General features: G+C 37.9%; 1 protein-coding gene across 7 annotated transcripts in view; it reads right to left on the bottom strand.

The window, feature by feature from the left end:
* The window catches only part of MAST2 (microtubule associated serine/threonine kinase 2), a 2532505-nt gene that overhangs the window by 210690 nt on the left and 2306430 nt on the right, over positions 1-15385 (bottom strand). For all 7 annotated transcript variants that reach the window (XM_044085935.1, XM_044085937.1, XM_044085936.1 and 4 more), the window contains one exon: positions 2944-3045. In XM_044085935.1, coding sequence (XP_043941870.1) covers positions 2944-3045 — 102 coding nt within the window. The remainder of the gene's footprint in view (positions 1-2943; positions 3046-15385) is intronic.

Raw genomic sequence — 15385 nt, 5'->3', positions numbered from 1 at the left:
GCCTTGCAGACCTCACAATCAACTTTTAAATGAGCAGGGCCCAAACAACAGACACACAAATCATGCACATCAGAAAGAGGAATCTTGTGCCCACTCTGTTTACACTTTTTAAAGCCTGAAGGCTTTTCGTCCATCTTAATAAGATGCATAGTATAGAAAATAAAGAAGAAACTTTTTAAAGGAAAGAAATAAGGAGAGATGGAGTTTCCAACTATGGTAATTGGAAGGGGAAAGGTAAATACCAACAATGGTAGATTAGAAATGCACTGAAAAAAGTATAGGAAAAGGGAAGATAAACAGAAAGCAATTGGCACAAAGTTAGGAGTGGAAAAATTGCGAAGGCAACAAATGAGATCTGAGGCATGTTAGAAGTAATACAGCATTATAGGTAAGGCAAGGGTCCAAGAATTTCCAGCAGCCATGACCTGTAAAAAGTGGCTGGGTCGGATCCCAACCCAACTGCTGAGGAATGAATGAAAACTGACAACATCAGAGGTAAAAGTTAAGCTCCAGTTATTACTATTTAAATAATCCACAAATTCATGACTATGTCCACCCCCCATATCTGACTGTACACTCCCATGCACCTGCAATGAGGCCTACCATTTTCACAGCCTGGTGGGTGAATACTTGGTCCTGTGTTATCTGCATCACTGCCCATCTCCTGAGGGAATGAAGCACATGGTGGTCCCATTCTACTCCCTGTGGATATATATGTCCAACCTCACCCATGCCAACTCCAAAAGACACCAGTGCCACCAATGAACTCAGGTCCTCTGGACTCCAGTCAGAATGTATTCATCTATGGCACGAGAGTGGGTATTTTTCTATATATTCTGCTTGAAGATGAAGACTCTGCAATGGACAGATGAAAAAAACGCTCGCATATAATTTACTGTTAATGTAGTTGTGAGGATCTGTCATCAATATCACATTTTAAAATAAAAGGAGCATTTAACTGTGTCATACAAAAAACCTCCAACATAAGGGAAGGGGGTTTCCTTTCCTCTTCTTAACATTTGAGACATTCGTCAGTACCAGTGAGTGTTCACATCTACACACTGTACAGACATATGCTGCCATGGGGCACAGACCAGCACTAGTCTTTATTGAATCCTTACTCTTTCTAGTGCTGTGTTGATATTCTTTGGCAAAAACTTTATAATCACAAACTGGTTGGAAGAAAGGATCAAAAAAAGCAGATGAAGTGCTGTGGTTAAAGCTTTTTTAACAGAAGTAGACCTACACTTACCCAGTAAGACACATTATAAACCACAGTTCTCATGGGCTTGTAAGAGAATTCTTGAAGAGGATGTTGTACATAATGACACCACTGCTGACCTAAATTTTTACCTTCTTCAGTCAGACTCAACAAATAACATTCAGGTACTTTAGTAGGCAGCTTATTGATCACTGACTTTGGGAGCCATTCGATTGAAATACCTATTCTAAAAAAATATAATAGAGGATTTACATTTTTTACCATTTCTCTCATTTCTACCCTCATTACACTTTATCTTATCTTTATTTCCATTTTTAATTCTTCAGGAATTTCTATCTTCCCCCATTTCTCTTAAGTGATGCACTTCCTTCATTTCTAATACTATTCTGGTTTCCACATAACAGAGTCCACCACACCAACTTTATTTCCCTTCTACTCTGTCACCTTCTCTCTCTAATAATCTTTTTACTAAAAAAAAAACCCTCACACCTCCATAAATCCCTCTTTCTTCTTTTCCTATCACAAACATTCTACCGCTTCCAGTGCATGTTACAAGTACTACCTTGTTTGCCTCAATCACAATTTGCTATTTCTTAGACATTCTTATCGACTTTACAGCTGCATTTTTCCATTAATGTTGCAGATTGATCTGCATTTACCTAGTCGGTGTTTTGTTTTTCAGGGAGCATATACGTGTGAGGTACAGTGACTATAAGAGCTGAAGGCTTTGATATACTGGATGGATGTTGGGCTATCCTTGGCAGGAAAGCCCTAAGATGAAGAATACTACAACAGTGATATGGAAAGAAATACACTGCTGTATTTTCAATCTTTTGAAGATCAGCTTTGCTTGATCTTTTCTGTTTCATTTATATGCATATATCACCAAGTGTCATATACTCACATATGATCATTATTCACGACATCACTGACTCATTAAATTGACATAAGGTACATCAATTACAAATGGTTGAAATTTATCGAATAAAAAAATAAAAAAATAAAAAAAATTATAAAGGGGGAAAGACCACTGAACTTCCCTTGCCCCATACCCCCTACTTATTATATCCCAATTCTGAGATCACAAAAAAGTGGGGAAATGGCAATCCTACTTCACACTCGGCAGAATTCTTGCAAAGCATTATGATTAAAAAAAACTACCTTCCAAAACATTCAATGTAAGAGAACATACTAAAAAAAACACTGAACCCCTATATATATATATATATATATATATATATATATATATATATATATATATATATTACATATATAGACATATATAGACATATATATATATATATATATATATATATATATATGACAGATAGATATACATTTTATATATATATATATATATATATATATATATATATATATATATATATATATAATTATATATATATTTATACACACACACACACACACACATATATTTTATATATATACATATATACATATATATATATATATATATATATATATATATAGACAGATAGATATACATTTTATATATCACTCCCAACCCAAGCCAAGAATCGAATGGTAGAACCTCTGGTTGTGAGGCAACAATGCTACCGCTGCACTACCACGGAAGGTGACCACAGCATAAAATATAAACACAAAATAAGAAAGCATTGTTTTCTAAAAGGACATCAAAATCATTAACTCTATAATTATAAAAGTCGTTCACATTTCAGTGTTGTCTAAAGAAGTCATACCTGTGCCCAGTCGTTCAAGTGGATTTTGATTTAGTAGTTTGTCGATTAGATCTTGGGCATCTGCTGGCAAAGCATCATCCCCATCAGGCCAAGTAATTTCATCTGCACCCAAAATCAGCAGTCAAAGGGAGAAAATAAAACTTTTATTAGCCAGACATAAATATACTGGTTATTTTTAAAAAGATACATAATTGAACTTCAGACAGTATACTATGTGCAGGAATGTGTTACCTACTGACAAGTGAACTGTAAGTAAACAATGTAGGTTGCACATTTCAGTTATGCATGTTAATATTGACCTTCTACCTCCATTATGCTGTTTTGATGCATAATAATAAGTTATGTACTCACCATAACGTTCCATCTGAGTAGGTATCTTCATTTGTCTGCAACCTTTGGGAGACGGATCCGATCTCGGATCCGAGCCGGCAACTTCTACCACAGTATAGATCCGAGCTCCTAGCTCCTCCCTTTACCCATAATCCCCAGTATACTGGTTATTTTTAAAAAGATACATAATTGGACTTCAGACAGTATACTATGTGCAGGAATGTGTTACCTACTGACAAGTGAACTGTAATTAAACAATGTCAAGGAGGTAGTACCCCAATGGGATTTATCTTTAGTTCTACAGGCCTTGACAAGCCCCCCTTTCGAGCCGGCGGCCACAGTTGATCTCAAACACCTCACTTGGAAAACGGCCTTTCTGGTGGCCATTACTTCAGCTAAAAGAGTCTCTGAACTTCAGGCTCTCTGTGTCAAACCACCGTATTTGGCCTTCCATCAGGATAGAGTTTACCTCAGGATCAATCCGTCTTTTTTGCCTAAGGTATCTTCTGAAGCAAACATTAATCAATCTATTAATCTTCCTGTGTTCTTCCCCAACTATCAGAACAAAGGAGAATATAAGCTGCATTCTTTGGACGTGCACAGACAACTGCGCTATTATATTCATCGAACGGCTGGTCATAGACAATCCGACCAGTTGTTTGTCTCCTTTGCCAAAACCAACTTAGGCAAGTCGGTTTCTAAAGTTACCCTGTCACGATGGATAGCTAGTTGTATTCTCTTAGCATATCAGAGTTCGGGAAGGCCTGCACCTCAGGGAGTCCGCGCTCATTCTACTAGGGCCGTTGCTACATCGGCTGCTTTTAGATCTAGGGTTCCCTTGGATGATATTTGTTCCGCTGCCACTTGGGCTTCATCCCATACTTTTATCAGCCATTACAAACTGGATGTTGTCTCCAGAGGTAGGGCGTCCTTTGGCTCTGCTGTGCTCCGGAATATCCTTCCATGAAGGCCACCCAAAATTCAGGTAGCTGGGAACTCTGTCCCAAAGGTTGCTGACAAATGAAGTGCCTACTTCAGATTAAGAAGTTATGTACTCACCATAATGTTCCATCTGAGTAGGTATCTTCATTTGTCTGCAACCATCCCACCCTCCTTCCCCCTGACCAATATGATTCTAAGTAGGAGTTGTCTTATATGATTCCCTTCTGGGACACAGTAGCAAGTTGTTATATGGGGCAAACTAGATCTGAGGTCAGTCAGGGTTGGCAGGGGATTATGGGTAAAGGGAGGAGCTAGGAGCTCAGATCTATGCTGTGGTAGAAGTTGCCGGCTCGGATCTGAGATCGGATCCGTGTCCAAAAGGTTGCTGACAAATGAAGTGCCTACTTCAGATCAGATATTTAGTTACCATTCCAGCTGAACTGAGAGTGGGTAACTGTTAGAATTTCATCTTCTGCTATCACCAGCTCAGAAAATTCTGAATTTTGTCTCATCTCCCACTCTCAAGTTTGCTCATGCCTCTAACTGGCATACTTTGTGATTTCACATGCCAGACTAGGAGGATCCATCCACCCCCTGTGTTTCCCAATTTGATCTCCAAACACTTGACAAGTAAAACACAAGAATACAGCACTGCATACTTACTGTACTTACAAGATTCACAGAAGCTGAACATAAAGGCTGTGCAGAAACAGGAGGATGAGGAATGACTAGTAAGCATCCACTTACAGCTCAACTGCAGTGGCAAACACATTTGTTACACCTGACTAAAGAGCCTTAAGGCAAGTTCACAGTCACAGTGCTTCTTTCAACTGGCTGAGTGGTATTTTTGTTTATTTTTTTAAATTGTGGTATCGTGGATTTTTCCTTATGGCCAGTGATTCGTTGCAGCAACTACCACATATATTTCGTGAAGATTCAGCTGGTATAGTACAACCGAATAACCAACATGCTCCCTTGCCCACGCAGGATCGTTCCATGGAGGTTGGTCCGTTGGCCACTAGCATGGAATCGTTTAGGTCCTGTGAACATATATTGGAAGAGGGCAGAAATCATAGGTCTGCTAACCTGTTTCAAGGTATTGGTTCACCTGAGTCTGTTAATTTGTCATCTGCCATTCGTGACAAGGTAGATTTTCTTGAGAAACTGTTGATAAAGGAAAATGCAGCATATTATAACATTCTGGGTCTTAAACGTTATTTAGAGCTGGATATAACGCCAAGGGGTTTAAGATTCGTTAAAAACCCCACTACTCCTTTCAACAGTACGGACAGTTCTGATGTGCAGTTTGAGACTAGGTGGATTGCTGCTGCACACAAGTGTGGGTAAGAATGGTTACAGATTTTAATAAAAAGGGATGCCGTTAAGCAGCAAAAACTTAAGGAAGAGATCACTGTCTCTTGTTCCACCTTGTCAAATGAACTTGTGGCTTCTCGTTTTCAAGAAGTACTGGTTACATTAAATAATAGACTTGAAGGGGCTTCAGAGAATATTATTACAAGAAAAATTGAAAAACTTGAAAGGGACCTTCGTGACTATGGCTCAGGTAGAGCCTTTAAAAAGTCTAATAAAACAGGAAACTGGGGGAGTACTTCCGGTAAGTCAAAACAGCAGTTGAGTGTTTCTTTTGCCTCGTCGGATGTAACCAACAGTGCAGATGAATCGGAAAATGAGGATGTTGTATATCCTTCTTTACCTCAACCAAATTATTGGAAGGAAAAGAACTTTTGGGGTACTGTTAACCAGCACAATTTTCGTGGAGGAGAAAACAGATATGGCAAGAGAACACGTTATGAAGGCAACAGAGATGGACAGCAATTTAATAATAAAAGGACTTGATACTGATATGCAATATGCAAGTGATTTTTTAGAACATGTTGTAGTTAGGGAGTTTAGTGGTACAATTGTAAATTTATCTAATGTGCAACTATCCAATACTGAACTGTCAGTGTTACAAAAAGGGTTAAAATTTGTCCTCACGGCTTTTCTGGGGTGGTATGTATTAAAAATGGAAATGTTTTTTTTATGTAGAAAGTTACATTTAGTAGACTTTTTTGATGGTAGTACTGAAAAGGATGAAGAAATGTTATCTACTCCATCAGATGATGAAGATGAAATGTATTTTTCTTGCGATTCTTCTGCTGACTCTTTGAATGAACTTAATGCATATTGTTTATTGGATACATCACGTGTACGATATAAGAGTAGATTCATTCCTGCTTTTAATAATGAGAATATACAGCAATTTTCAGTAATGGTAAAATACGCTTTGGAGAAGAAATTAAAAAACTTTTTTTCTGATAAAAATAACATTCAATATAATCTTAGTAGAAATGAATGGAAATCATTGCTGGATTTAAGTACAAGACATGACATTGTCATTAAACCCGCCAACAAGGGTCAGAAAATAGTAGTGCTTCATCATTCCCATTATTTCAATATGTGTATGGACCACTTGTTAGATGAAAGGGTTTATAAAGTTGTAAATAGGTCTGTATATTATAAAGCTATGGAAAATTTTAAGGGACTCTTATTAAAAGGCTTGAGATTAGGCTACTTAACAAAACATGACGTAGAGGTCAAATTTAAGGTTGAGGGCAGCTCTATGGATAAGTTTTATTGTTTACCTAAAATTCATAAGAGCATGGAGCAGCCTTCTGGTCGTCCTATAGTAGCGGCAGATAAATACTTCTTACATGGTATAGGAAAATTGCTACATTTTCATTTTGTAAATTATGTAACAAAACTAGAATCATATGTTCAGAATTCTTTTGACTTTATTAATAAAGTCAAATCAGTTAAATGTGGTAAAGGCTTTTACTGGGTGGTGATTGATGTGAAAAGTCTTTATACTAGTATTCTACATAATGTAGGTTTTGAAGCCTTGCAATTTTTTCTAGGGACTAACCCTTTGAATTATTATGTTATTGAGTTATTGCATTTTTGTTTAATAAACAATTTTTTTGAGTTCAATAAATGTATTTATCATCAGTTACATGGCACAGCAATGGGTGCATCTTTTGCACCCAGGTATGCCAGCCTTGTAATGGGTTTATTTGAAGTTGAATTTCTGTATCAAAAAGGTGTTTTTATTCATAATGTAGTTTTTTTAAGCACATTTTATTGATGATTTAATTTTTTTGTGCAAAACTGGTGAAAATTTATTTGAGACCTTTGTTGGAGAGCTGAACAATAATCTTTTGGTTTGAGTTTTGATGGATTGCAAGTAGGAAAGAATGTTGTATTTTTGGATCTGGAGTTAGTTGTTAGTTCTGGAAATATTACCACTAAAATCCATAGAAAATTTAATGATGTTGCCCACTTTCTTGATGGTAATAGTTGTCACCCCATGCATATGCTTTGTGCCTTACACCTTAATGAGCTTTTACGAGTCAGTCGATTATGAAGTGACCCAGATGTTTTGCGGCATGAATTGATTCAAACTTGTTTGGTATTTAAACAATGAGGGTATAGTAAAGATCTTATACTCCAGTCTATGAGGAAATTGCTATTTCAGCAAAGTCAAGATTTTGGACAAAGGAGTCTAAATAACTACTTGAGGGTAAAGGATACAGTGATAAGTGGGGATAGGAAGGTTTGTTTTGTAACGAGTTACAATATTTTTAGTCAAGAAGTAGTGGATGCAATTAAACATTGGGATTTTCTTCTCAAGGGTAAGAATAAGGTAAAAAATTTATATAGATATCCTTTAATTTCATATAAAAAAGGAAGAAATATTAAGGATATGGTTGTACATAATAATTTTGAGCCCTCTGATGAAATTATAAAGAGAAGGAGAAACATATATGGAACTGTCCCATGTGGTGGTTGTTCTGTATGTGGATATATATCGAGTTCCTTTGGAAAAATTAATGGACTGAAGTTTTCCCCAGCTGGTTATTTTACATATAGTACAAAAGGAGTGATTTATTCTATTTCGTGTAGTTGTAGCTTATTTTATATAGGTGAGACTAACGTACTTTTAGGGTAAGGCTACAGGAACATATTAGAGATGTTAGAAGGAATAATATGGAGAGTCCTGTAGCCCTTCATTTTAATATGTTTCATGATGGGGAGTTGTGTCATTTAAAAGCATGTGTTTTGGAACAAATTGTTGAAAATAATGAGATTGCTTTAAAAGAAAAATTGCATTATAAATAAACAGTCTTTATCTTGAAGTATGATACCTTGGCCCATAGGGGCATGAATAAGGAATGCAATTGGAAAGCACTTATGTAATTAATTATTTAAGTAATTGATGTAATTAAGTGTTATATATAAGGGGTGTGTTCTTTTGTGTTTTTGTATTCCGAGAAGGCTGTGGTCGAAGTGCTAGATATTGGTTTTAAATAAATCTGTTCTGTGTTTATAGAAGTTTATTTTTCTGCTTCTTTCAACTAGCTGAGTGGTATTTAAGTTCACAGGTCAAGCCTAAAACAGCAAAGTTCCAAATGAGGCTCATCTACAGAAATCAAGGAACAAGCAATAATGTTTCTGGTGGTACACAGGATGAGTCTCAGACTTCATTTACCTACTGCATTTCCCTGATCAGATTACTTAATCATAACCAGGAGTGAATTGGGCTACACTCCTCAAAGGTCTCCTGCAGCACATGTTCTTATGAAGCTTAGGTGTGAATAAATGTAAAAAAGGAGACATTTTTAAGGCAATAATGGAAGTAGCCAGACCCCTGCTGTGGTGACCTTTGACAGCAGCATTTTTCAGTGGGTGAGTCACTGCCTCAGTTCTCGTAACAATAAACCTTTGAGAACACATCCCTGTGACAGTAAGTCATAACAATGGCAACTTCCCTGCAAGTAAGAAATATAGGTCTCTAACCTGCTAGGTAATGAAGAAGACTGGTACAATCAATCATTCCTTATACAATCCATGCCACATTCACTGCTTTTTTTGAGCCAGAATTCTCCAAAGGGATGAGTGCCTGTGATAAGCAAATAAGTTTGCCTAGGTCATGCAGAAACCCATGTTAAGTACTTTCAGAATACAGTGTTTACTTATAAATAAGCCTATAACTCAGCCTACAAGATAGTTTTTTTTCTCTGTAATAACAAAAATGCTATATAAAAATGTAGTAAATAATAAAGTTTCGTAATGTTGAGTAATACATACATTTCTTCATCCATTTTACAAATACTGAGACAGTAACTATCTAAATTAACAGTGAAAAACCCTCGTATATACCACGAAAGTAATTAACTTGGTAAATCAGCATCTACTTTGTTACAATAAAAAGCTGTTCATAAAATCAGAACAGAAACCTAAAAAAATTAGGATATGACCCATCATGTATGGAAGCTGTCCTAGTTACTGCTATCCAATTTCATATTTCAACCATAAATGTAAAATCTTAAGCACACAGAACACTAAATAAAACAAAACAAGTACTACAATATACTTAAAAATGTATACTAAAAAAATAATTAAATCCAGTAGCATGCAATAATTGCAGCCATGCCAAAATTCAGTCCTTTCTAGGATAATGTTGGTAAAAGCAACAACAGCAGACAGAAAGATTTCTGAGCAGCAAATGCAAAGGAAGGAATTTGGAAAAAAAAACACCACCAAAAAAAGAAAAAAGAAATAAATGAAAATAATGTAATGAAATCTTCAAAGATAGAGTGGTGGTGGTGGGGTAATGGGAGGAAGTTTTATCCTGTTCCTTAAGATTTACTACTACCATTACAGCCACTTCTCGGAGATTTATTGCAATTGTAAGTATACTTCAGCAAAGATCAATGACATTGCATCATCGTCATCATCATCTTATTAGATTTCCAGTCAGTACTACATTTTGTCAGTGGGAGGAGGATGTGACAAAGGAGTATTCATAGTAAAAGTAGATGCCCTTCCATATCATTTATGTAGTACTTGCTACATAAGGGATGTCCCTTTCCTAGCATTCCATCACTCAAACAGTATAGATAAGCTTAAAAAGGATCTTGTTTGCATATGTCACATTTATTCTCCCTGCAGAGAACACAGGGCATAAAGGGACATACAGACGCAACTATCCAGAACTCCTTTTTCCATCATATCAAAAATTATTGTTGTCAGCTGACTGGAACATTTTGTTGCTGTACTGAATATTTAGCAACACCAGATAAGTGCCCCATTAGGGTTATTTTTCTTTTTAAATTTACTTTCTTGGTCTTGTAATTTTTATCTCTACCTAGAGTTCAGGTCACCCAAGAGGGGAAAATGCCAGTGTGGGAGGCAGATTCCCTGTAAGCATCATCACAAAAAGTGTCCTTTTTGTTTGGGCGCTTCCCACGATTATACCTCTTGTAGCATCTGTAAGGCATTTGTAACTTAGACGCTCAGAAGCCATTTGTCTTCCCTGGCCATTTATCTTGAAAACCAATGGTGCTCCGCTACATAAGAAGTTGCACATTTCATCTACAAAGTGTGCGTAACTTTGTGATCTTTTTCTCCTGTAAATCTGAAAGGGGGTGAAAAAGTGAAATACATGAATCTACTGTTTCAAATGTAAAATGTAACATGTCATACCTCCAGTGCTAGCAGATGTTGTATCTTTTGGCTTTTCCCAGTTAGGGGCGCCACAGCAGAACTCCGGTCCGCTAATGATTGGCAGTAGATTTTTACGTACCGAGTTGCCAGCCCTGACGCACAACCTTCAACAAAGGTATGCCCATTCACGCACGCCTCCACACAGACGACGCTTTAGCTGAGAATCGAACAGGACAACATCTTACTGTGAGGTGACAACGCTACCGCAGCACCACCACCGCATCTACCTACCATTACTGAAAATTGCTGTATATTCTCATTATTAAAAGCAGGAATGAATCTACTCTTATATCGTACACATGATGTATCCAATAAACAATATGCATTAAGGTCATTCAAAGAGTCAGCAGAAGAATCACAAGAAAAACTCCAGTGCTAGCAGATCATAAAATGTAATCACAGTGCACTTCAAAAAAGTAGTTGACAAGAACTGTGAAATGAAAGCAGATATTACAGTGCAGACAGTTAATGTTTGTTGAGATCCTGTGTATTGGTACTTCTATTATGTACTTTTGCTTTCTATTGTGTTCAGGCTAATGTAACAAAGCCCTTGTCCTTTACAGATGGCAGAACAGCTTTAATTAGTTTTGCTGTGAAAACATAAATCTACTAAAATAAACTAATAACCTGAAAAAAACAGAAGTGATTATTTGAAATGAGTATGAAAGCTGCGACTGGTCTTGTCTTAGCTTGGAATATACTAAGGTAACAAATTCCCTGTCAGTTTATCTGCAAATTCTGCCAGTCACCTTACAGGAACTAGTAAAGTAAGAGTTTAGCACTTTTAAGCTAGTTAAATTTATTTATCCAGTTTAGACAGAAAATGTATTTAGCTACTCCATTGTTCTTAACTTTTTTAGTCTTCTTTGTGTCTCATTTCTCTGTATATCTAATCTACAGCTATACAATCTGCTTTATTGTTTAAGCAATGGTCATTAAGCTCTTGTGGCTAGTATTTTTAGCATGTATGTAGTAGTGCTATTTATTATCTAAGAGAAGGATTATCACTTACTGTTGCAAGATAACAAGCTGTAGCTCCCTATCTCCACTTAGCTAAAACTTTTGTGCCTACTACCAGTGAAATACTGAAGTGCATGACTTTATATTTGGCTTAATTAAGAGCACCAAGTAAATGGAAGTCACTGGCCAAATCGGTAGTAGCAGTATTAATGTGCCAAGAAGAAAGCCACTACTGCATCATGTCCACTCATTTTATGGTAAGCTTGCTCAGTCTTCCAGATTTAGCTTACTTTTGTCTGTCAAGGAAGGACTCATTTCAAACCTCTCAAGCCATATGCTACGCATGTCTAAGAAAGCCTCCTAGCACGTGAGCCTTTAAATTTATGGCTCTAGTTGCTACAACTGCACAGTTATATACCTTCTTGACAAACTTAGCTAGAATCCCATTTCTCTCTCACTATTTAAACTCTGGCTAAATCTGGGATAGTAACAAGGTCATTGTAAGGGGTCTTGTGTTGCTCCTGCACCCTTTAGAAATTACCTGGCTTTGCTGTTGCAGGCAGCCCTGAGTCCATTTCTAGAAATGCAACCTCAAGTACATTCTTGTATTGTACCTCTCAACCTTTTAGCGCAAGAATTCTGGACAAAGCCAAAATAAGGGGGGTAAAGGCACAACATCAAGGACACATTTTAAATGTTGCCCTTATAAAGTTAGAAAGTTGTTAGAATAACAGGTTTTGCATTAGCATGCATTTGTTGAATGTTCTAAAATTTGAAACTCAAATGTCTGTCATTATTTATTGACCTCAATCCTCAATTATTTGCCAGAAATAAAACACTCATTTTATGAGGGAAAGCCCAAAAATATGAAGCAAAAATCTGCAACCCCTGAGAAATTCTGATAACGTTGAGAGGTATGCTTTGGATTCCTGGATCTCTGAAGGAATGGCTGAGACCTGTGCTCCTGACACTCGAGGAGATTAAAATCTTTATACAGATGCTGTTCAATCTTCCCCATATGAAATATAAATCCAACCAAGTCAGACAGCTTTTGGGAAACTCCATAAGGGACCAGATTGAATCTGAACAGAACAGGGCATCCTCTTCTAGACTAGAGTCTGAATGTGGTTTCAGAATGAGGACCCTTTTGCTTCTCTGAGGGTAAAACCATGGAAGTGGAAGAGGGAACCATTTGAAACTACATCTAGACAGTATTTCTACACAGACAAAAGATACATTTGACACGATAGCTAAAGAAACATCCTTGAGCAGGGAAACAGTATCATGAAAAATGTTGCCCCACAAGATCCAATAGGCACTGAGGAGCTTGGATTTTCCACTGGACCAACACTCAGGCTGCCAGGTGTATGACTTCCTAGGTCCTTGTCTGAGGCAGAAATGACCAGGTTTCAAGACTATTCATCTCTACCCTGATGAATACAATAGTTTTAGCTGGGACCAAAGCAGACTTCTCCCAGTTAATGAGCAATCACAAGAAAGTACAGTTTTGTACCTACCATAAATTTAGATGTTCGAGTGTCTTCACTGCTGCAGTCATTACACTTGGGTTATCCTACCATCAGGTGGTCCCGCAGTCGGCCAGAGTTCCAAAGTCTTGGTCCGGCTTTAGTTGCTGTCACTTCTTCCCTGACGGCAGTGCGCCAGGGGTATATAAGATGCAGCCGACGCCATTTTCTACAGTTTTTCTTGACCCAGATGTCAGGTGCCCCCAAATAGGCAGGCAATACATAATGGTAATAAAACATACAATAAAGGTAAAAACAAAACCTTCAGTTACAAGCAAGTACACCACATAGGTAGTACAGGGTTGAAAGGTATAGATAAGTCCCAGCTAAAAATGGCGGGTGGGTAACCTGGACTGCAGCAGTGAAGACACTTGAACATCTACATTTATGGTAGGTACAAAACTGTACTATGTTCATCGTGTTCATTGCTGCAGTCATTACACTTGGGTTGAATCCCAAAGCTGAGTTAGGGTGGATGGTTCTATAGAGGATTTGGGGTGGCTATGAGGCCCTGCAGCACTGCAGTGGCAAAGCCAGCTCTGGATCTAAAATAAAGAGGCAAGTGATAATGCTTGGTAAAGGTGTGCACTGAACTCCAAGTTGCAGCTTCCAAGATGACTTTTGGTAGGTACTCCTCTAAGGTAGGCAGTTGAAGTGGCTGTTGCCCTGGTGGAATGTGGTCTAATGTTACTATGTACAGGTTTCCCATGCTGTGTGTAGCAGAACCGAATACAGTGTCCTATCCACTTTGAAATGTTCTGCTTTGAAATAGCCTTTCCCTGTGATCCTACAGCATATACTACAAACAATTGCTCAGTTTTTCTGAAAGCTTTTGTTTTGTCCAAGTAGAAACGTAATTGTCTGTGTATGTCCAAGGAATGCAGGAGTCTCTCCCCTTTGTTCTGCGGATTTAGATAAAAAGTTGGCAAATGAATAGTTTGGTTAAGAGCCACACTGGATACCACCTTAGGCATAAATGAAGGGTTTGTTCTTAAAGAAACCCTGTCTTGGTGAAAAATGATGAAAGGCTCCACTGCTATTAGTGCCTGTAACTATGAGACTCTTCTTGTTGAGGTTATTGCCAGTAGCAGAGCAGTTTTCCATGATATATATTTTAATTCTGCTGAATTGGCTGGCTCAAAAGGAGGTAAGGTTAGTCTTTCCAAGACAAAATTGAGGTCCCAAGTTTGTGTTGGTGCTCTCTGGGGCGGTCCTATGTTTTTAGCCCCTCTGAGGTATTGTTTTAGCAATGGATGAGAGAAAATAGGAGGATCTGTGTGGTAATGAGCCGAGATGGCAGAGGCGTGGATGTTAATGGATGAAAAAGATAGTCCTTTGTCCAGCATCTCAGTCAAGTATTGTAATATCTGAGGGATATTTGGGACAAGAGGGTCAAAGCTTTGAGCCTGGTTCCAGGCACAGAATCTCTTCCATTTTTCTGAATAAGATTTCCTGGTGCTAGGCCTCCTGGCCTCCAAAATGACATCCATAACAGCTTTAGAGAGTGGTGTTGTCTGCTTGACTAATGAATCTGCCGTGCAGCCAGGTTTAAAGTTCTGAGCTGACTGTGCAGGATCTGATTGTCTTGTTGAGTCAGAAGGTGTGGAGTTTGAGGTAAAATCCATGGTGGGCCTTGAGCTAAGTTCTTTAAGATTGGGTACCAGTGCTGGCGTGGCCAGTCTGGGGCAATCAGGATCATCTGTAGTCTTTCTTGTCTGGCTTTTAGGATCACTTTTGAAAGGACAGGCAGTGGTGGGAAGGCATAAACTTTTTGGCTTTTCCAGCTGAACGAGAGTGCATCCACTTTCCACGCTTGTGTGTGATAAATCCTTGTGCAGAATTTTTGTAGTTGGCAATTCATTGGGGTACTAAAAAGATCTATGTCTGGGCACCCCCATTTCTGTGTTATCATGCTGAATACGTGTGGATTTAATTTCCACTCGTGAGGATCCATGAGGTTTCTGCTTAAGTCATCTGCCAGAGTATTTTTCTTTCCTGGCAGGAATTGTGCCTGTAGATGAACTTGACAGGTTAGAGCTGTGTTCCACAAGGTCATGGTTTGTCTGCATAGGGGATAAGACATGAGTGCCCCCTTGCTTGTTTATGTACCACATAAC

This window comes from Protopterus annectens, chromosome 10.part0 (assembly GCF_019279795.1).
Source record: "Protopterus annectens isolate FY-2018-M chromosome 10.part0, PAN1.0, whole genome shotgun sequence".
Taxonomy (NCBI): Eukaryota; Metazoa; Chordata; order Ceratodontiformes; family Protopteridae; genus Protopterus; species Protopterus annectens.
This window is presented reverse-complemented; position numbering and strand designations above follow the sequence as displayed.